Source organism: Corvus cornix, chromosome 5, assembly GCF_000738735.6.
Source record: "Corvus cornix cornix isolate S_Up_H32 chromosome 5, ASM73873v5, whole genome shotgun sequence".
NCBI lineage: Eukaryota > Metazoa > Chordata > Aves > Passeriformes > Corvidae > Corvus > Corvus cornix.
Genome location: NC_046335.1, coordinates 36,848,543 through 36,870,255, shown reverse-complemented (window position 1 = coordinate 36,870,255; position 21,713 = coordinate 36,848,543). Strand labels below are relative to the sequence as shown.

The following is a 21,713-nucleotide window of genomic DNA, read 5'->3' as shown; positions in this document are numbered from 1 at the left end:
CCCGCCATCTTGGGAGTGGCGGATGGGCGGGGCCGGCCCCGCTTCCGGGGGCGGTGGTGACGCGCGCGGGCCGCCGCTGGGCAGCGGGGACGGGCGAGACATGAGCGCTTAAAGGGGTGGCCCGGCCCGGCGGGAGGGAGCAGCGGCGGCGGTGCCGGTAGGTGTGTACCGGGTTGGGTTTTGTCAGCTTGTAGCGCCCCGGGCGGGGCGGCAGGCTGGCTGATCCGGTCCGTGTTCTCCTCGCTGCCGCGTAGCGCCCTGTGCGGGGCGGGCTGGGGCTGCCGGGGGCCCTCCGTGGGGCGAGGTGGGCCTGGCGCGGTCTGGCCGCGCTGGCCCTGCGGTTGCCGCCCTGTATCAGCTGCGCGGGATAATGGGGCGGTCTGGGCCCGGGTTCTCCGAGCCCCCGCCTCAGCGGTGGGCTGCGCCCGCCCCCGCGTGCGGGGAGGCCTCGTGGGCTCGCCCCTCCCGGGGGCGGCAGTGCCATGGCCAGGTGGCTTTTCTTTGCATGGTGGGAGCCCGTGAATTGCGCTGTTAGTAGAATTCAGGGGAAAACCCTCCTCTTGTTGCGTCTTCTTAAACTTATGTATTCTGTCCTGCTGCCTTTAGACTAATCTGTAACATTAAGAAATAATGTAATAATAAGCATTGAAGTGCTTTTTGTGCTTCTCTCACTTGTATGTCTCGATGTCTTTGGTGTCCTTCTGGGAAGCTACTGACGAGTCGGCTTTATTTTTCGCTTTCTTTCTCTTTCACTCAATGTGAAGTCAACATGTGACTTGACACTCTTAAGTAAACGATGTAAAGGAACTTCGGAAATTTATTTGTGCAGCCTCTCTGACTATTTGCCTAACTGTTTTTTTGTTCCCCTAAAAAGGGCACTAGATCCTCAGTGTTTAGAACTAAGGGTGTTGCTTTACTTCCTCTTCATAAACAAACCTAATTCTCTGCTGTAGAGGGAACAACTATGTAGGAAGGTGTTTAGGGACAAAGGAAAAGCCTGTTGTGATGTCAGTTACTTGCTTGATTGATTGATTTGAGTACTTTATTGCTTACTGGCAGTCTAGTAGCCAGTCTATATGCTTGACTTCCTCTGCTCTGCAGTTTTTGAAGTAGGTTATTATATTATTTTATTATATATATATTATATAGCACAATTTGTGTCATTAGGAGAAATGGAATCTGTTACTGTCCATAAGTGGATCAGAGTTTGACTGTGAATTTGTATTGTCCAGTATCTGGTTTGGAGGAGGTTTCATGAGGCTTTTTCAGGGACAAAAATGAGTTGTTGGGATGAGTGTAGAATTGAACACACAGCACAGAGGAGGTGGCATTGGTGGCCTATTCTTTGTGCTATCGCCTCTGTGCAGTGTGTTCAGGAAGCTGATAAGAGAAAGCAGGAAGCATGCAGAGTACTGTCTTGGTCGTGGGCCCTGGCCTCTTCCTCCAGGGTCACAGATGCTTTATTCATTTATCTTGTAGACATAATCATCTGGAGAAGTACATTCTGGTGCTGATACCTTGTGGCACCCTGCATTAGCTGGGCTGAATTTCAGCTACCTAGCAAGTAGGATAGCTGTTTGTGTTAAAGAAGGATTTTAAAAAGCCAACTTTTCTGTATTAGTGATATGAAGAATTTGAGAGAACAAAAAACCCTCCATCCCTAACCACAAAGCTATCTAATAAACTGTCTAATTGTGACCTTTGCAAGCATGCACAGAAAATTAATGCTTAACATTCACATATCTAAGAATATTGTTCTATGAATTGTCCCATCTTTAGGGAGGGGAACAGATCCCTTTACAAGAGAAGGAACTGAGAGCATCCATGATCACCTGAGGCTGTACCAATTCACTGACAGCTAAAAATACAGCTCATGAGATACTGGCTTTCAGTCAGTTGCTGCAACAGCAGGGTTGTATCATCATCTAGTTCCTATCTTTGTGGTAAGAAGGCATAGGCTGTATTTCTCAATCATCCTTGCAAATGTACTGGATAGCTATCGCCCCCCAGTTTACAAGTTATCAGTGAAGGAGGAAGAGAAGTTTGTGGTATTGATTAAAAGCATGACTTCACAGCAAAAGGGGTAGGTGCAAATAGAGGACCTTCAGATGCTGAGTAAGGAATTAGTTTAATATGTAGCAAATGTGATGGATATATGACAAATTTCTGAGAGGCATTCAGCCTGTCAGAGGCACAGAACTGCTGCTTGTCAGCCAGAGATGCAGGACAAAAATCTTATTCAGGGTGGGTTTGTGAAAGTGCCAGCAACCAAAACAATTTATTGGTCTGGTGCAAGTAGACCTGTCTGGCTTTAGAAAACTCATCACTTTTGTCAGCCTTTCCATGTCCAGATGTGGACAGTGTAATTGGAATTGAACAACCACTTTATGAGGCCTTTTGGCATCCTGCAGTTCATTTAAATTCATAAGGATCAGTAAGGGTTTTGAGTGCTTTGGGCAGCACAGCCTTAATGTGCTGTGACTGTCATAAAGCAAGGAGTTAAGTTTTCTTTTTTCCTAGAGATAGTAAGCATTAGAATTGCTTCTCAGCTAAGTGCTGAAGAAAAGCATATTCAAATCATGTGACTTGCCTACTATAGTTCCATTACCATGGAAGTGTCTTATAAATCTCCGAACATTATTGGTATTAAAAAAAACCTTGAAAATACCTTGCAAAGTCACTGTTGTAATGGCTTTTGAAACTTGTTTACATTGGAAACTGAATGTGTTGGTATAAATAGCTGGCTTCCAGTTGGCAAGTAATTCTAAATAAAAATGAAAACACTTGCAAGAAGAACCCTTAGTGGTGCAGTGGAGTGTCTTAGGCCAATGAGATAGACAACAAAGAAAGATTTCATGTTCATTTTTTACAGTGTGCTTTGGGAAGGTGGGTGGCAAAGATGATTATATTGTTGCTGGCTGCATACAACAGTACTTTGATCTTGAGGGTCTTTCTATTCAAGTGGTTTATTACCTCCCCCCCTGCCCAAGTTTGAATGTGCCTCTTATCGGGAAACCCAGCCAGTGAGCTGCTGTTGGATGAAGTGATACTTCCTTAGCTTTCTGATCACAAGCAGATATTTCAACCTGGGGTCATGTACATGCGGACACTAGATCACTGTGGGTATAACTAACCCTGAATTTGCTCCTATCTCACTGTGAAAGTTCTGGCTTGGCAGATCTTAGCTCTCAGTTCAATAGCTGGGGTTGGGACAGAAATCCATGCTTGTGACTGATCCACCTCAAATGTGGCAATGTGAGCAGTGCTTTTCCAAAGCAAAAACTTGCACTGTACTCTCTCTGGATCACCCTACTGCTAATACAGACATAGCCATAGCTCACATCAGTCTGTGTCACCTTCCAGTTTTTTCAAGTTAGACAAAGAACCCACTAAAATGCTTCAGCTGCTCTATTAACAAAATTAGGGTCACTAAGCCAGTGATGCTTTGCATGGATCTGGCACCATGCTAAAATCGGCCCAAAAGTGCTTGTTGTGTCCCTCATTATTTTGCAAGAAACATCTTGAGTTTTTAAACAGTTCTGTAAAATCACCTTTGCTTTGTCTTTTTCTCAGTCCTCTCCAGCCTAACAACCTCACATAGAGTGAATGGAAAGGTTTCTAGGGTTTTTGAAGCCATGACTAAATGGATAGTAAGTGCGAAAAAGGCTGTGCAGACGTAATTTTGTTTCCTCTTGTTCAGGAGATAGAAGTAACTTAAGCCTAATCCATCCTCAACTGCCTTGGGCAGCAATGTCATAGTTATGATACGTGTTATAGTGGCGAACTTACAGGATGGCTTAGCTCAGCATGAATAGTCTTGTGAAGAGATCTAAAGCTTTAGGTTGGAATTGGAATTTCAAAGAACTTTCTGTCCTGCACCATCTCCAAAATAAAGCACGGCAGTAAAAATCAGGTTCTTATGATTTGCAGGCCATGCGTTTATTTCCTGGCTGCTCTGGTTTCTCAATGAATCTTTCTTTTTATAAGGCAGTGATAGTTAAGATAGTGAATGTGTTGTAGTCTGCTTCCTAGTAGAAAAGTTTAATGAGCCCAGTTAATTCAAGAAAATATATTTTTGTAGCAGATTTGGTTTTGTATATCTGTAGGTATCAGGCCTTCCTATGAAAGGGGCAGAAGGGGAGTTGTGCTGAAATGTGTTTAACTGAGCAAATAACTGCAGAGAACTGATAACAAAAAGTAAATACAGTTGACATCACATCCTTCCTTAAAGGAGCATTGCTTTGTATTTAGGCACATTAGATTCTTGTTTAAAACTTGCCAATCTAGAAAGAAAATTAAACAAAAATAGCAGAATATTGTTATAATTATGAAATATCTTTTTAGACTTTTGTCTTTTTTTTGGGGTTAGGATTTTTTAAATGGTAGGAGAGGGAAACCAAAGAAAATAGACATTGAGCATCAATATTAAAATAAATGCTTGCCTTAGCAAGTGTTATCATAACAAAAATACACGTCAGGTACACTTTAGCCATATCAAGTTTTTTCTCTCTGTATATTTTGTCTTTACTGAGTAGTCTTAATGCCTTGGGTATAAAATAGTTTTGTCATATATCATTAACATAAGAGCTGGATACCTCAAAGGATGCTTTATGATTCCTGGGCAGAAAGATGGGGAAACAAGTATCCTTTCTTTATGTATGTATACTGTGTTCTGTTGGAACAGCTGGGTTATTTCAATCCAAATGGCCTCATCTTGGGTGCTAAATTTTCTTTAGAGGTGTCTTGCATGAAAGGCACCTGGTATGTTCAGCTATTCCAATTAGGCCTGCAACTATCAAGTGTGTATTTACATCTTTGGAAACAGCTTGTTTTGGAAATGTTTTGTTTGTTTTAAATTACTGTTGTGTGCTCTTCTTTAATGTTTTAAACTGCTGTGTGGTGAGAAGTCTTTATTGCCTAGGGAATGTCTTTTTCTGTTCTGCCTTATGACACTACTTGCCTCTGCAGAACTACTGTGTAGGTTGTGTCTTTGCCTACAAAAGCAATGCTGCAAACTAACGGAAATAAAATGATGGGTTTTTTTAGTCTAATGCATTTGGCTTGGATATTCAACTTTAAACAGACATTATAATCAAACTAATTCAAAGAGCATGCTTTCTTATGCCTGTCTTAAGAAGGAAATCTTAACATGTCTTGTTTTTCCATACTCTAGTGGCAACGTCTGAAAAGTGAAGGTGGGTAAGCTTACTGGGAAGTCTAGAGAAAAAAAGAAAGGTTCTGTCACTTTCCAGTGATGTAAGACCTCAAGAAATAATTGGAAAAGTTCAGCAAATAGCTGAACCCTTTATCTATGATAAAAGGTTGTCAGAACATTTCTCTTAACCAAGTGTTTTGAATGGTGTTACTTAGCTTACTCACACATGGGTCATTTATCCTAGCAATTATATGAGACATCACTTTAAATTATGGTTTCATCTCACAAGAGGCAAAACACTCCAGGTGTCCAAATATGAGTATCAGAAGATAAGCACAGGCATACCTCAGCTTTGAAGAATCCTCAAAGTAACTTTTTTTTCCCCTCTGTCTGTTGTGTTGGAAGGGTTTTTCCTCTGCATCTTGAAGCTGGATTTCTTCATTGTTAGGTCAATTTATAAACAGTTTCAAGACCAAATACTATTGATTTAGGGCGAAAGTAGGTGGAATGCTGTGTGTTTCTGTAGAACTTCTTGCTGGCTGGCAGTGGAGCTATTCAAGAAGATATGAGCAAGCTAGGGGAACACAAAGCCTGTCTGTCAGCTGTTGGAACTGGTTTGCTGATGACACCAAGCTGGGAGGAGTGGCTGAGATTTCAGAGTACTGTGTTGCCCTTCAGAAGGACCTCGACAGGTTGGAGAGATGGGCAGGGAAGAACTGTCTGAAATCCAGCAAAGGCAAATGCAGGGTCTGCACCTGGGGAAGAACAACCCCAGGCACCAGCACAGGCTGAGGGCCGACCTGCTGGAGAGCAGCTCTGCCAGGAGAGACCTGCAGGTCCTGGTGGACAACAAGCTGTCCCTGAGCCAGCAGTGTCCATGTGGCCAAGAAGGCCAATGGTGTCCTGGGGTGCATTAGGAAGAGCATTGCCAGCAGGTCCAGGGAGATGATTCTGCTCTACTCAGCCCTGGTGAGGAGGCCACATCTGGAGTGCTGTGTCCCATTCTGGGCTCCTCAGTACAAGAGAGACATGGAGCTCCTGGAGTGGGTCCGGTGGAGTGCAGTGAGGATGAATGGCCAACTGGAGCATCTCTTTTGTGAGGAAGGACTGAGGGAGCTGGGCCTGTTCAGCCTCAAGAAGAGATGATTGAGTGTGGACTTCATCAAAATCTATCAGTATCTGAAGGGAGGGTGTCAGAGGATGGAGCCAGGCTCTGCTCAGTTGTGCCAAGCAACAGGACAAGAGGCAACGGGCAGAAACGGATGCACAGGAAGTTCCACCTGAACATGGAGAAAGCTTCTTTTCTGTTCTGGGGGCCATGCACTGAAACAGGCTGCCCAGAGAGGTTGTGGAGTCTCCCTCACTGGAGATAGTCCAGAGCCATCTGGATGTAATCCTGTGCCGTGTGCTCTGGAATGACCCTGCTTGAGCAGAGAGGTTGGACCAAATGACCCACTGTGGTCCCTTCCAGCCTGACGTATTCTGGGATTTGGTGGCAAATACTTGTGTTTTCAAGCCATTGTCTGATGTCAGATGTAAGCAGATGCTTTCTGGTTTAGTATGTTACTGCTGACTTACTTGTATCAAAGTGGATTGTTCCTTTGTCAGCTAACATGAATAGGACAAAGTGGACGGGGAATAGTTTGGTAGCTAATACTACATGAAGTAGCTCTGCATGTGATCGCTGTGTCTCTTCATGTAATTACTATCATATTTCACATGGCATTGTCTTTCATAGGATTTTATTAATAAAAGCACAGTTGCAAAGCCCATGATTAATTTACTAGAGTATATGTGAGCTTCAGTCCTGAAGTTAATTTATGACAGACCAAAGTTAATTCATAACTTCATGAAGTTACCTTCCAAACTGCATCACCTAGTATTCCTAGTTTGGGAGTTGTCACCTTTCTTCTCCTTTTTTAAGTCTCACTACTGGCTTGTTTTTCAATGGTTTCTCCATGAACTTGTAGTTCTAGTAGCACAGGACAGTATTCTGGCAGTATTGAATAAAACAGAAAACTCAGGTTTTGATGAAAAGTATATATACGTTCTTCAGGTTTTGGATGCCTCCTTGACATGAAGGTAGTGGTATAATATATTTGCAAGCAATTGTTCAAATATAAGAGTCTTATTACCCTTTAAAGACTTCTTTTATAAACAAATCCTCCTTATGTATGTTTACAAATACTGTTGTCATGCTCTCACCCCAAAAGCCAAAGAAGCTGTTGTGTTGTGTATCATTGGCTGCAATATGGCTCTTGGGTAATTCAAACACAGCTTCTAAGCTAGGGTTACATTGTACAGCTTGCAGTTGTGCTTATGCTGGTATGTGAAATTCTGGGTAGTCTAAACCCACAGCTGCAAGGGGAAGCAGAACACTGAGCTAATGAAAAAGAAATCTCCAGGTTGCTCTGGGAATACAGCTGCATTTCCAGCCTTGTTCTGCAATTACAATGGGACTCTTGAGAAGTTGTTATAGGGCGGGGATGTGATATTCATTCTGATGTCCAAGGTGAGATGTATTTTATGGCTCACAGCTTCAACAGTACTTGAATGGTGGTACCCAAAGCAGGGAAAGGCTGCCAAGCCTGCAACAATTGCAGTAATTGAGATACTGCTTGTTTGATACGACTGAATATATAATTGAATTTTCATAGAATTTCTGAATATTAAGTGAGTGCAAGATCTTCATCCAAAGAACCAGCTTGATGTCATTTTCCTTTGCTTAATCTAATTCAGTGAAAATATGTACTTTCCTCCCTATCCCAGGTTTACTGGTCCTTCGCTGTGCAAATCAGCTTGAAGGGCGTTCCCAAATTCAAAGCTGGAACTGCCTAAAATAAACCTCATGAAAGCCTTAAGCTTGTGAATGAAAAGGTATTCCTCTGATTATACACTGAAATTGGACTACTGCAAACAGTTATTTAGAAGCCTTGTGTGAGAATATCTTGATTTTTTTTTTTTTTTTTTTTTTTTTTTTATGCTAGCAAAAACTAACTTGCATTGACATCTACTTTAGAAAAATCTCCTAGAGCCACAGTCTCAGGTTATGCTAGGTGCTGAAGATCAAACCTGCTGAAATATTCTTTAAATCCTGAAGTACTTCAGCTGTAAGGGATTTAGGTGTCTTGATTTCAGTTCACTATCAGAGTTATGCGCACTTCCTGTGAAGAGCTGTGGGGTAACAGCTGGGAAAATCTGCATAAATTTACCCTCCTAGGAGCAATTACGTATGTTATATATTCTAAAATACTGATCTTGTAGGGGAAAATGGATCAAGTCAAGCAGGATGTTTGGAACTATATTCGTTGGTAACATGAACTTAATTGGAAGCTACTCATGTGAAAGGTCAAGGATTAGTTTAAAGTTAAGGGGGAAAATTCTTTGGGGAAAAATATCCTCTTAAGTCTCAGCTTATGTGCTATCTCATTAAATTCTTGTATAGCCTGTGAGCTCTGTTTTCCCATTGCTAGGAGTGCTGGCTTTAATACCATTCCTCCAACAAAAATGCAGATTCTTAGCTCTGAAAGACCTGTCTCTGATAGGTTATTTATGGGATTGGTGCGATTGCTTTTTCATTTCATATCTTTAGGCAAAATATATCTCTTCTGTTTATAGCAAAAGGTAAATCATGGTGTGTCGGGACTTCAGTTATGACCTTATGTTTATTATGAGAAAGGTAGATGAGAAAACCTTTGCTACAGTTGCAACATACCAGTTAAAACCTTTGCAGGTTCTTTTGCATTTGAGGAATTCACCATGCAATAACAACAACCATTTCTAGAGTGTTACTGGATCATTTTAGGTAGTGTTTCATCTGAGAATGTTTCCCCTTTTTCTGACTATTGAAATTCTGCAATGGAAATGGAAGAACACTTAAAGTTTATGCTAGTAACTTAAATGTCTTAATGGATTTATTTCTAGATTACTGGGCAAACCAATGTTTTTTTCTAGCATGGAGAAGCTTGTTATTTTAAGACCTTATTTCCTGTTTTTTACCTAACTAACAATAGAATTTTTAAAAAAATGTTTAGGAAGCTAAATCTTGGAAAGAAAACTGCTTCATATACTGATTGTTCCTATATTTCTTTTAGCTCCTCAGTTAGGTCATCTCAGCTGAATAATTATTTTAGTGTCTTCTAATCCTAATGAGATGTTTTACTGAGCAGAATTAAATGTATAGGCTCTCATTCTTTGAACTGTCTTCTAGTTTCAACTCAAAATACTGATGAAAGGATAATTGTGATGCTTACTTGGTATCTTATTACAGGGGGAAGGTTCTCTTTAACGTGATTGCTTACAAGTAGTTCTTCCTCATCATGGATGACCTATCACCTGAAGAAATTCAGCTGAGGGCCAACCAGGTCACTGATGAGGTAACTATTACAGGAAGACATCTGGGATTACAGTACTCGTCTGAAAAGATTAGAATGTCTTTTAAAAATAAGGACAGACCAGGGTAGTGATTCTGTAAGGTTATAGCTGAATGTTTTAAATTTTCACTTTACTTGGTAAATACTGGAGTGAAGACTACTCCTAAAAATAAGAATGAATTTTGACTTCTGAATTTGAAAGTCACTTACTTAACTGAGTGACTTAAGTGAGTGACTTAACTGGGTGACTGATCACCCAGTCTTGATTACTGATATGATGGTGTTTGGGTACCTACAGCATTGTTAATCATATTGATATACTTCATGGCTTTCTTATTTCACTAAAATTCATTTTAATATGTCGTCTTTTATAATGACTTTCCAATGGGATAAGAAAAATAATAGCAAGGACTAAAAACCAAGAAAAACTGATGTGCTGCCACTATGAGCATGTTGTAGCATGTATTAAATATAGACAAGGTGATGAACCTTTGTATACTATTGCCTTGCTACAATGAAGTGGCAAAGAAGACTTTCAGGCACTGTGGTGTATATAACTAATTAATGCACTCATTTTAAAATTCTTTTTCTAGTCTTTGGAAAGCACAAGGAGGATTCTTGGCTTGGCCATTGAGGTAAGGAAAAGCTTTTAAATTCTCCGGATTAAGCATAAAAAGCAGCATGTTAACTGTCACAAAGTGATTTTAAACAGTTTTTTGTCTTTCTCAAGGCACATACACTTCATCATTAAAAGTTGCTGCTTTAATTCAGTAGTAGCATTAGAATGACATAACCTTCATGATTTTCACATTATATCACATTACAGAAGAATCAATATCCTTTTTACCTCTTAAGCAAAATGGTCTAATCTCCAGATGCTCCAGATTAGTTGTAAAAAGTCTTCTGTTGGTCTGTTATGTCTTTGGCTGCTGCATAATTTGCTATTCATAACATCTTTCATTTGTCTTTTAGCTTAGTTTGTGAACAGTGTGGGAATGTTTCACTATGAGGACAGTAGGGCTCGGGTAGGGTAGTAGGGTAGGACTACTCTTGGTTCTAAACAAGTAATTCTACATACACCTTCTTACAGTCTGTTAATTGGCTTTAACTGTATTTAGGGCTGATAATGAAACTCTTGACACCCTTTTACATGACTTGAAACAAATCTGTATTTTGGGTTTATCGAAGTGAAGTTGTATGAGGAATCTATTCCTCTACACAGTTACAGCTTGCTGAAGATGCTGCTGTTATCAGTGAGGCATTTGAATCACCACAGCCTGATGAATACCTCTCACACACAAATGTTAAGTACATGTCATGGGCCAACATAATTTCTCTTGGTATTGTAGTTTGATGATTCATTCTATGCTGCCATTCTATGCAGCATGGGTGCAACTTGCATGCTAGATCCAAGACTCTGGGCCAGCAAAGAGCTCTGCTGTAGTATATTCCTCACTGCTGAATTCTTAGGAGTGGTTTTGCAGGCTTTGTTTTTCTTTCTTTTATTCTGGCTTCCAGGACTAAAGGCCTTGTCAGTCCTCTTGAAGGATGTAGGGATGAATGAACCAGTATCACTTCTCAAAATGAAGCACAGCTAGGTTTACTTTTCTAGCTAGACATTATCACAGTTCAGTCTGAGTATTACAATAAATTTTATCATCTTGTCGTAATGTAAAAAAACCCTCACAAAAACACCATAAAAACCCCACTAATTGAGATAGTGTAACAGGTGAGATGCTTATCAGCCTAACATAGGTTATAATTTGAGACTTACAATAGCTTTACTACAGAGGTTATTTCAAGCACAGTGTCTTATTGTAAACTTGGTTGGATTATCAAATTTAATATGCAGACCTTCTGATTTTGCACTGCAATCTTGTTTTATATCTGCAACTAAATTTCTTTCTGCAGTCCCAGGATGTTGGCATCAAAACTATTACCATGCTGGATGAACAAGGAGGTAAGTTCTTCCCTAACACTAAGAATTGATATTAGAATGTAATCAGTGTAAGAAAAGGATTATCATACAAGAGTTGTTGCTGAAACTAAAGGCTTATTATTAAAGATTATTTAGATGAAAATGAGATTTCCTAGATGGTTATTCCTGTGTGTTTGTAGTATTGAAAAGAGGTTTTAAAGTAGTTGAGAGGTAATGATAGTTACAATGTAATACAGCTCTGCTACAGAAGCTGCTTCTTTCCACCATCACATGAATGTAACTATCTGCATTTATTCTAAAAGTAGCAACAGAAATGCTACTCTAAGAATAGGAAAAATATTTGTAATACAGTGAACAAAACCTCTCACTGAATATCTTTCTTAAAAATTAAAAAAAAAATCTTGGAAGGCAGGAAAGAAAAAGGTCACTAGTCTTGGTATAAAGGTAGAACTGAAACTTGTTCCTGCTTTAAAGAAATATTGATTTTCCCCCCCCACCTTCCCTCAATCCATGTTTATTCAGGTTACTTGTTTCTCTTCTAGAACAACTAAATCGTATAGAAGAAGGCATGGACCAGATAAATAAGGACATGAGAGAAGCTGAGAAGACACTGACAGAGCTCAACAAATGTTGTGGGCTCTGTGTCTGTCCTTGTAACAGGTCAGTTATATTGGTACTTGGGTCTGGAGTTCTAGAATATTCCCAATAGCTACTATACCAGGAGACATTCACTAATAAAAGAGCTAATTAAAAAACACTGAATCTCTAACAAAGTTGATTGTTTTGGTTTGTAGAGCTGCATCCCTTTAAAATTCTATGAGAGTAACTGAAGCCTACTTGTATCTAACCATACATTGTGCCCCTTTTACTGTAAATATAGCTGCTATATAGCATCCTGCCCTAATCTCCTTAAAGCTTCTATTTAGTAGAAAACTATCAATGTCCATGCAGATGAGACCAAATTGGACTGCAAATAGCTATATGTAAGTGCCTGTCTGTTGGAAATTTGATTCCAAAAATAATTTTTTTGCAACAGTGCTTTTGTACTAATTTAAAAGCAAGACAATTTATGTTTTGGAGAAGGAAATTAATATTGGTTCTCTAAGCATTTGAAAAATATGCATAGATCAGGGAGGGTGAGAATAGGACAGAACAGACACTGGTATTAAAGCTATAATCTTTTTACTAGTGGCTACATAAATTCTTGCAGACCTTCTTCACAGTACCTTTATAACATCAGTGTTAAGGCTGCCATATCTAAGTCAGTTAAGTAATCTAATATTTAGTATGGCACTTGATTTGCACTTTTAAACATGTAAACAGACTGAACAATGATCAGAATTATTTTTGATGGTGTCCTAGCTTTACCTTTAAGCAATAAATTACCAAATTGTGTGAATTGGATGTGATCATAGCCCTTCCAAATGAAGAAGACATAAATTGAGTATGGTGACTGAAGTGATTAGTGTGTGTGTTTGTTGGTGTTTGCTCTTTAGCATGAGCAAAAATATCATTCAGTGAAGAAGTAGCAGAACTTCAGGTAAAAATTCCTTGGAGTGGCTGAGTCTACTTCACCAACAGAATAGTACTTTGAGGATCATTTAGGAAAGATATGAATGTGACTTCTAAGGCTGAAAATCTTAGTGCTTTAGTGCCTTGAAAATGCAGACATCCTGGCCTCTGGATAGGTGTGCTTACTGGTTTATATTAGTTGGATCAAGCTGGTGGACTTTGAGCATTTTGACACACTCAGTCTTTGTTTTCTGTAGTTGATAGTCTTATTTCACTGAAGCTAAGCAGCTTATTGACACTGAGCAAGCTCAGAATTTATGAACTCTTGTGGCACTCCAAGTACACAGATAACGAGAACAGAAATAGTTGTGTACCAAACTGGACAGTAATGTACAGGAAAAAAATGGGTAAGTAGAGGGCAGCGAAGAAGAGTGAGTGTCTTTCATATATCTACTGCTACGCCAACCTTTTTGTCAATGTCAGATTTGTCAACCAGTTACCTCCACAGCTTTTCATAATTTTCATAGAAGTGTAATGCTAAATAAGCTAAATCAGAACACTTGCTGAATTATTGGATTTTTTTTATTTCTCCTAGGCTTAGATTATTTATAAAAGCTTTGTGAAAACACAGAATACTGGCAGTTCTGTAATGCAATCTATGTATTAATAACAATTTACCTTTTTGTTGATCTTTACTACTCTTTCTTCTCCATTCTCTCCTAACACTGATGCTTGCTTTCTAAAAATGAAGACTAGGATAAGAAGCTGTATTCACTTAAACTGGTGAAAGTGGATTTTAGGACAAGGTCAGTGTTAGTAGTGCAGATGCATATTTAACCAGCTATCTGAAGTGATGTTTCTATTGCATTTGTGCTTGCATGTGCATGATGTCTGTCTGCATGCGGTTCTCCTTGTGACTGTGATGTTTTGTAATACTGATGTGAATAGAAAATGTCCATTACTACAGAGGGGATTATTAGCTGTGGAAATGGTGAAACAACTGCTTGAGCCTTTGCTGGTTTGACAGGTTGTGTAAATCACCTTAGTTTTGCAGAAATAAAATTTGAGAAATGTGAATGTATAGAAATTTGAAAAACAGGTCTTAAAAACAGGTGGTGAGAAGTTTTTTTCCAAACTGTGCTTACTTTGAACAATAATTTTGTTTCTAGCTGTCTACTTCACACGTGCAACTAGTCTTCAGGTAGCTTGGTTTTTGTTAATAAAGTCCTCACAGTTGCCTCTGGCACCTAAGACTTTGCTTCTCCAGAAGCAAATCATGCAAAGATCTCTTGCTGTTATGGCTTTAGTATAAATGATATTAAAATATCATACTCAATCTAGCTGCAGTGAATCTAATAAGCTCTTTAAGCCTGCGTATGTACAAGGAGCTAGAATTGACTAGTTTAAGTTTCTTTAGGATTTGTTGGGTGCTACATTTCCATTATGAACTGAGAAATTATTCTATTTTTTCCCCTTGATATATTCATTCTAGATTACTTTTTGTAACATCTGACCTATAAGACATAATTTCACATACTGAATACATAAACAGCAGTAGAATGAGGGGGAATATTTTTTCATCCAGTAAATTTCACAACTCTTCAAACGTATAAAACATCTGGGTTACTGAAAGGCACTATATCTCTAGAAATTGACTGCCTGTGATTGCAGAGTTTTAGATGTACTGAAAGACACTACAGGTTTCCCTTCACAGGTGTCTAAAGAAGCAGAAAAATGGCAGTGTCTGGATTGTCTAGCTTAAACGTGAAAATGCCACAAAACAAGGTGAACATGAGAATATTCTCAAAATAGGTTCTTTAGGACTCATGAGAACAGACCCCAGTTTAGATAAGTTTATTTTGTTAGGTTGTCTTCCCCTCTTGCTTTTGTGGCTCTGTGATTCTTGATATTGCTTTGTGTGGTGCTTTATTTTTTTTTTTCTTCTATGAATTACATGGTAAAGGTGTAATGGTAAGTTGGTTTGTTGATTTAATGGAGTTAGTACAATTGAATTGCAGAATGAAAGAGCTATTTAAACATTATTAATATTATTTCATAATCGAAGTTAACATGAGAAACATTAACTTTTTCTATTGCCAAGTAATTTTTATGTTTGATAAAAAAAAGTCACAATTAATGGTTTTCTTGCATAGTATAGGTATTTGAGGGAGTTTTTGCATTCATCTTCATTTCTTCCTGAAAGATAACTAATCTTGACTCTAGATTAATTCCTATTGTAAGTGCAACTCTATTTTATGACAGGGTAAGCTTTCCTGTTACTGTCATAAGCTTCTGTCTTCTGGTGAACTACTGCTTTAAGGAAATTACTGTTCTTGTATTAACACTTTTAAGACCAAAGTTATCACTGTCCTGAAAGTAACTCAGTTGTGTTTGTACTATCAAGATACAAGAAATTGTATTATAAAGACAAAGCTTTATCTGTACAAAATTTAATCTATGTTCCTGAATAAATGTTCCTGAAAATTCTAGATTTATACTGAATTTCAGTCAGGAAGCCATATTTCTGATGTAGTGGTTAAGATTTTTTATTTTTATGGAGTAGGACAAAGAACTTTGAGGCCAGCAAAGCATACAGAACAACCTGGGGAGATGGAACGGAGAACTCAGCAGATCATGTAATATCCATGCAACCAAGAAGTATAAATCGGCAGCAGCCTCAGACTTCTGGAGGACCAAGTGGTGGATATATTACAAGGTTTGCCTGTTCATATTCCTCCATCTCAAAGGCACAAATCCTATTACAAGTTGTCAGCTTCTTTCAGATGCATTTTAGGTGAAGTTGCTAAATAGTAAATTTTTTATTATTGTTTGAAGGAATTGTTACTTCTTGGAGAGGAGACAGCAGACACCTACACTTTCAGTATTGTAGTGCTCATCTTACATTTCTGGTTTTTTTTCATAGTGGTGGTATTGTCAGTCTGTTTCTGGATGTGAGAATGATAGAGCTTAGAAGTCAGTTATTGAGGGGACTGTTAAAAATATTACTGTCATAAAGTATATTTGAGAGAAACTCATATCTTAAACTTCTGGTAACTATATTAATTTTTAAGGCTATTTTTGTAGTAGTGGCTAGCTTAGCACTCTTTTTGGTGGATGCTTGCTTGGAATACAGGAAATCATAAAAGGGGAAAAGCATACCTTGGTTTTAATATACTGTGCAACAAACAAACAAGTTCTATTAGAGTAAATCTGGGCTAGATAAAAGCAAATTCTTGATTCTTGAAACATTGTCTTAATTATTTGAACAGGATAACCAATGATGCCAGAGAAGATGAAATGGATGAAAATCTTGCTCAAGTTGGAAACATTCTTGGGAATTTGAAAAACATGGCTTTGGATATGGGCAATGAGATTGATGCCCAGAATAAGCAAATAGACCGGATAAATGTAAAGGTAAGCATCAAAGCTGTTCTCTGCTTTCAGTTCAGAGGTTGTAACTGAGAGGTTATTAGGAATGTGCTCACTGTCCTATCTGTATTTACAGCAAATATGTGGTAAGATTATACCATCCTCTAGGTTGCAGTGGTTTGAAGAGATATACCTTGAGATAGATAGATAGATATATATATATATATAGGCTACATATCTTAAAATTCAAATGCTTGAGTGTCAGGAAACCTAAATACACAGCACACATTACTACTTACTCTGAAAACTAATGAACTTCATGGTATCAAAAGGACAAACATTTACTGGAGGTATACCTGGAGTTTTGTTGTTTGCAGGGAATTTTTTTTCTTATGGTAGGGAATAGGTAGTTTTAACAATAGCAAGGCTCTTCTGGAATTCCTAAAAAGTCACTGTAATGAAGGTAAAGTAAAACACAGGTAATTCATTGCCCTGATTCTTGTTGATGAATTAATATTGGGGCTGGGGAGACTTTGGAATTTGTAGGTAGACAGGGAGTTTGTAGGTGCACAGGGAAATGGTCTGCCCTCATCTGCACATGAAGTTAGTAATAGTAACCTTCTTTTTTAATATAATTTATTACTTAAGTGTTAGCTTCTCCAACCAGATTAAGCATATATAAATGTTTTGGGGAGGTTTCTTTCAAAGGGCAGCTTAATGAGAATATTAAGCCTATTTTAGAAATGCCCATATTCTGAAATGAGTAGAAGTTATTTTATAGGCATCCTGGTTGAGAAAGGAAGCAAAAGCTTTAATGAATAGTGTATATTAAAGATTTCAAAACGTAGAAGTGAACATGGATTACTGTGAAATTATAGTATTAAGACAAAATGGGAATTTTAAAATCTCATTGAAATGTGCAGTAGAGTTAAAAGCAAAAGGAACAGAATTCCTCTAGTTTGACAAAAGTGCTGGTTGTACCTGTGTCAGCATCTCAGTTTTGTCTAGTAATTAAGGGATTGTGGTATTGATAAGGCAAATCAACATGGTTATATGAAAGGATGCCTTTGCTGTTCCCTGAAACCTCACATCTGATTACCATGTTTAAAAAGTCAGACAGTTTAAAGTACACTAGAAAATTTCTTGGAATTTAAAATGAGGTGTGAAATTCTTATAACTTATAAAGCAGACTGAAAACTGCCTGGTCAAATAAACTGCAAGTGGGAATTATTGTTTTTAGCAATAGTGTTTCTAGTAGATTCAAGCATCTGTTTTGGCCTGATGCTGTTTTAGTTTAGTGATTTGAATAAATCTTGCTGACCAAGTCTTACTAACTTAATTACTAACTTAATTAAAATACAGTGTATACAAGTTAGAATTGCTTTACAGAACAGAATAAAAATTAAAGTGCAATTCTGGTTTTGAGACTGGCAACTTGTCTCAGGATATTTAAATTAATTCTTTTATGCTGATAACTTCTTAAATGTAGTGAACAGTATGGAAACCAAACCAAATGTCTGTAAATCTTCAAACAACAGTATCATGTAAAGAAATGAAGAGCAGTATTAAGCTTACCTTCAGAATAGAATTGATACTTACATTTTTTTAAAGATTCTGACTCACCTGGGAAATAGACTAGACTGGGTGACTTTTGGTAGTGTTATGCAGGACTCCTAGTCTGAATAAACCCATAATGAAGCTTACGTTACTGGCATTTTCTTAGAAGAAGATGTAGTAACTAGATTAGTGCTTTGAAAGTGGTGTTAACAGATTAGAGTCTCCCTTTTCTATAGTAGATTCTTGTCCTGCCCTTTCCCTTGACCCAAAAGGCAGGAAGGAGGGAACAGGAAGGGAAGGACTTGAACTGCAAATGTCCTTTGCCCAGCCCATTGCAATACAAAGGTGTGAAATGGCTAATACTTGACACAGGTTGAGTTTCTTAGGAGTTCTGCTCATGGTAAGGGCAGAAGCTAGTTTAGTGCTTATTATACTTCCTGCACATTCCCCACAGCACACTGCATAATTAGGGAATTACTTATAAACTTCTTATCATACCTATCAGTAAAACTATATTTTGACACTTGATCAACCTAGATGCTGTGACCTCACTTTTGATGCTTTATTATAGTAAATTAAACAATAATAAAATCTAAAGCTTGTTCCTACAAATACCATGTTGTTACAATACTAGGACATTGGAGGGGGTGTGAATGAAAACTAGGGATTTGCACTAAGCAGAATAAATCTGACTTCATGCCCATAGGCCCAGTTGTGACTATTACTTCAGAGCAACCTTGTTGCTCTGTAGAGGTCCTTAAGATGTCTAAACACTGGGAGAGAATTTTTATTCCCTTGTTTTGTTAACATGCTTCCTGACCAGCTGAGGCAAGCTGGTGCTTTTCAAAAGTAGCTAAAGAGTAAAACCTACTTCTCCTGGTTGTTTCTGCCAAAATAGACAGCATATGCTGGCTAGGGAAAAAAAAACTACTTCCAGCATACAGAAGTTGCTCCCCTTCTCTCTACCACAATGATGATACCTTGCAATTCAGAAGTTCATGTCAGTTTGAATTTTTAAATTGTTCTGCATCAAGTCTGCAAATGACCTATGAATTTCTCTCTTTCAGGCTGATACAAACAGGGAACGCATTGAGCAAGCCAACATCAGAGCCAAGAAACTAATTGAAAATTAAAGCCTGCTGTCATTGTTCAATGACAGCCTCTCCAGCTGCAAGCCACCATATTCATGGATCTGTGAGACTTCTATTCTGAAATAAGAGGGGCTGGGAAAAATGAAGCAGTACCCCTTCTGTAGGGATTAGTTTTCTTTTATTGCTTCATGTAAACATGGCCTTGACTCCAAGAAAGCAGCCAACTTCTTTCTACTCATCTGCCTTCACTTTCTTTACACTGCTCAGGGCTACAAGTGTTAGGGCTTTGAGAATCTTCTTGCATGTTTTATTACTCTTCCCAGTTTCTTTTTATTATTTTTTTTAAGTTTTATTTTCCTGCACCGAAAATTCAGTCCTTTATTGAAGTTGAACAAGCAGGGTAACCTGAATTCACAGTTGTGGAAAGTTGGAGAGGGCACTTTGCACTGTTTGAAATACCTCATAAGTTGAGTGTCTTCATTAAACTAGGGACTAGGTGAACATTGTCTGATTTGTATCTCTAGCATCTAACCATAGTTTTACAATCCAAACCACATGATTGGTTTGGAGTTGAATTTGTGGATCACAGAATTGAAGAGGCCCATTACTTACAACTTGTGGGTTGAGGGCTTTAAAACACTTCCTAAGCACATGAACTGTATGGTAATGGTAACCAGAGGGATATACAGGTTTCCATTTCTTTACTGTAAATTGACATTGGTTTGGAGGCCATGACTAATCATGCTGCATTGTTCTGATAATATTTGTTGTGTATATATATATATCTCTGATCTAAACCCCATGCACACATGAGTAGAAGAAAATAAAACCATCTCTCCAAAGTATTTATTTGATGGAAAATTTTACACCCCTCATCTAAAAGTTAACTTTTAAGTGTTTGAATGATGCATCTGAACTGGAAGAAGCTGAGCAGAAAAGCATGCCATTTGCTTGCATCCCATATCTTATTCTCTTTTGGCCAGTTTTCAGTGGAGTTCAGGTTATGCCTTTCTCCAGTGCAAAATAATGATTGAGATCTGGTGCAGAGTTTGCTCTCAGCAGTGACTTTGAGGGTGCTGCTTAAACCTACCAAACCCAGTGAAGCTTATTGTGAAACTTCTTTGTCACAAGTCTGGAGGAAGCAGTAGCTATTTATGTATGCTAGTTCTAAATAAACTAGTTCTAAATAGATTCCTGACTGGTTTATTATTGCAGACTTTGGGACTGGCAATTGGAAATATTACATGTCCAACTTGCTTGCAAATAAAATATTCTTACTCTGTTGCAGAATAGAGGAGTTTCTGACCAGGTGAGGTAAAGTACTCTCCTGTGAAGAAAAATATTTTGGTTTTACTGTAATATAAAAATATTTTCTTGAAATATTGATAATTAAATTGCAAGTGACTTAGATATTTTTAAGTCCACCCAGCAATATATTATGCCTGTTTTAAAGTTGAAAATGATGCTTTGGACTAACCTGTGATACTCAGTGTTGGATGGCAAAAATCTTCAAACCAAATTGATTGGAGGAATAATTAAAACTATTAGCATTATGGGGTGCTTTTTTGAAGGGCAGCCCACAAATACCCTGTAGGCACTAATATTGAACCCAAGTCAGAGATGACACTAATCCACTGAAATGCAAGACAGTGTTTAAGTGTTCTGTTTTCTTTTTAGTAGAAATCCAGTCAGCACTACCAGTATATTTTCAGTTGACTCCCAGGACAACTTGATATTTAAAGAAAAAAAACCAAAACCAACAACCACACGCACAAAAACCCACAACAGCCCACCAAACAAAAACCCAACCAAACAAAAAACACAAACAACTGACCAAAGGATGGGGCAGCTGCATGTAAAACTAGGCCAGTGGCAGTTTGCCTTATGTGAGTAAGGTAAAGTCATTTTTAGGGGACTAGATATTTGAGTAATGTGAGTTGGCTCCTGTCTAGCTTCCAGTAATTGTTGGAATGCTAATAAATTTCAAAAGTTCACTAGCTACCTGATCAGTAAATGAAGATTATGTGCTTAAAAATACAAGTAGCAAAGAAGTACTTTTAAGAACATTGTGTAGTAAACTTCAAACAGCCACCTGCATAGGGACTTTGTATGCCCTTTTTTCCTTCTTAAAAACTTAGATTAACTTGAGGAATATTTGCTGCTAATTGTGAAAGCAAAGCATGTTATTTAATTATGATTGTCTCCTGGAACAGAAGACCGAAGTGATTACCTTACTCTGCTTACACAGTGCAAGCCTGCTCTGTAGCATTTGGACATTGCAAACATTGGAATTTTCTTCTCCCTGGCCCTTGCAAGTCCTTGTTCTTGACTTGCCTGAGCTCTAACAATAAATGAGCATGTTGGCTGATAGAATGCTGTGATTAGTATATCAAAATTGTAATACTGCAATGAATATGACACAAGGAAGTAATTTCTGAGACTCTAGAGTATTATCGGAGTATCAATACTCTTTTGATGCAGCAAGAGCCAAATCTGTGAGGGAGTTGGTGCCTTTATGTTAGTCAAAAACAGTTTGCTTCTTTGATGTCTTACTGTTGTCTATAGAACAGATGCTTAATTTCCATGTCTATGGTATGAAATCAACACTTGTACATCTTTGTATGTCTGAATGCTATTAAGAATGAAGGTTTACAGTTTCTGCTTTTGATTGTTAAACTATATATTATGCACAAAAAATACATACTTTTATAATGGAA

The 21,713-nt window shown here is 38.2% G+C and overlaps 1 protein-coding gene across 2 annotated transcripts; it reads left to right on the top strand.

The window, feature by feature from the left end:
- The first annotated feature begins 66 nt into the window (after positions 1-66).
- SNAP23 (synaptosome associated protein 23) lies at positions 67-21,713 on the top strand. Of its 2 annotated transcripts, none has more exons than XM_039553222.1 (8): positions 67-157; positions 9,426-9,531; positions 10,122-10,163; positions 11,440-11,488; positions 12,010-12,127; positions 15,543-15,695; positions 16,249-16,393; positions 18,973-21,713. In XM_039553222.1, the coding sequence occupies exons 2-8, from the start codon at positions 9,475-9,477 to the stop codon at positions 19,036-19,038; spliced, it is 630 nt and encodes a 209-aa protein (XP_039409156.1). In that variant the 5' UTR covers positions 67-157; positions 9,426-9,474; the 3' UTR covers positions 19,039-21,713. The 2 variants fall into 2 exon arrangements, with proteins under 2 accessions (XP_039409156.1, XP_039409157.1); XM_039553223.1 differs by having other exon boundaries at positions 67-161.

Coding starts and splice junctions, on each gene's coding strand:
- SNAP23 (XM_039553222.1), top strand. CDS start 9,475: ATGGATGACCTATCACCTGAAGAAATTCAGCTGAGGGCCAACCAGGTC. Junction 9,532..10,121: donor CCAACCAGGTCACTGATGAG/GTAACTATTACA, acceptor TTCTTTTTCTAG/TCTTTGGAAAGCACAAGGAG. Junction 15,696..16,248: donor AGTGGTGGATATATTACAAG/GTTTGCCTGTTC, acceptor TTATTTGAACAG/GATAACCAATGATGCCAGAG.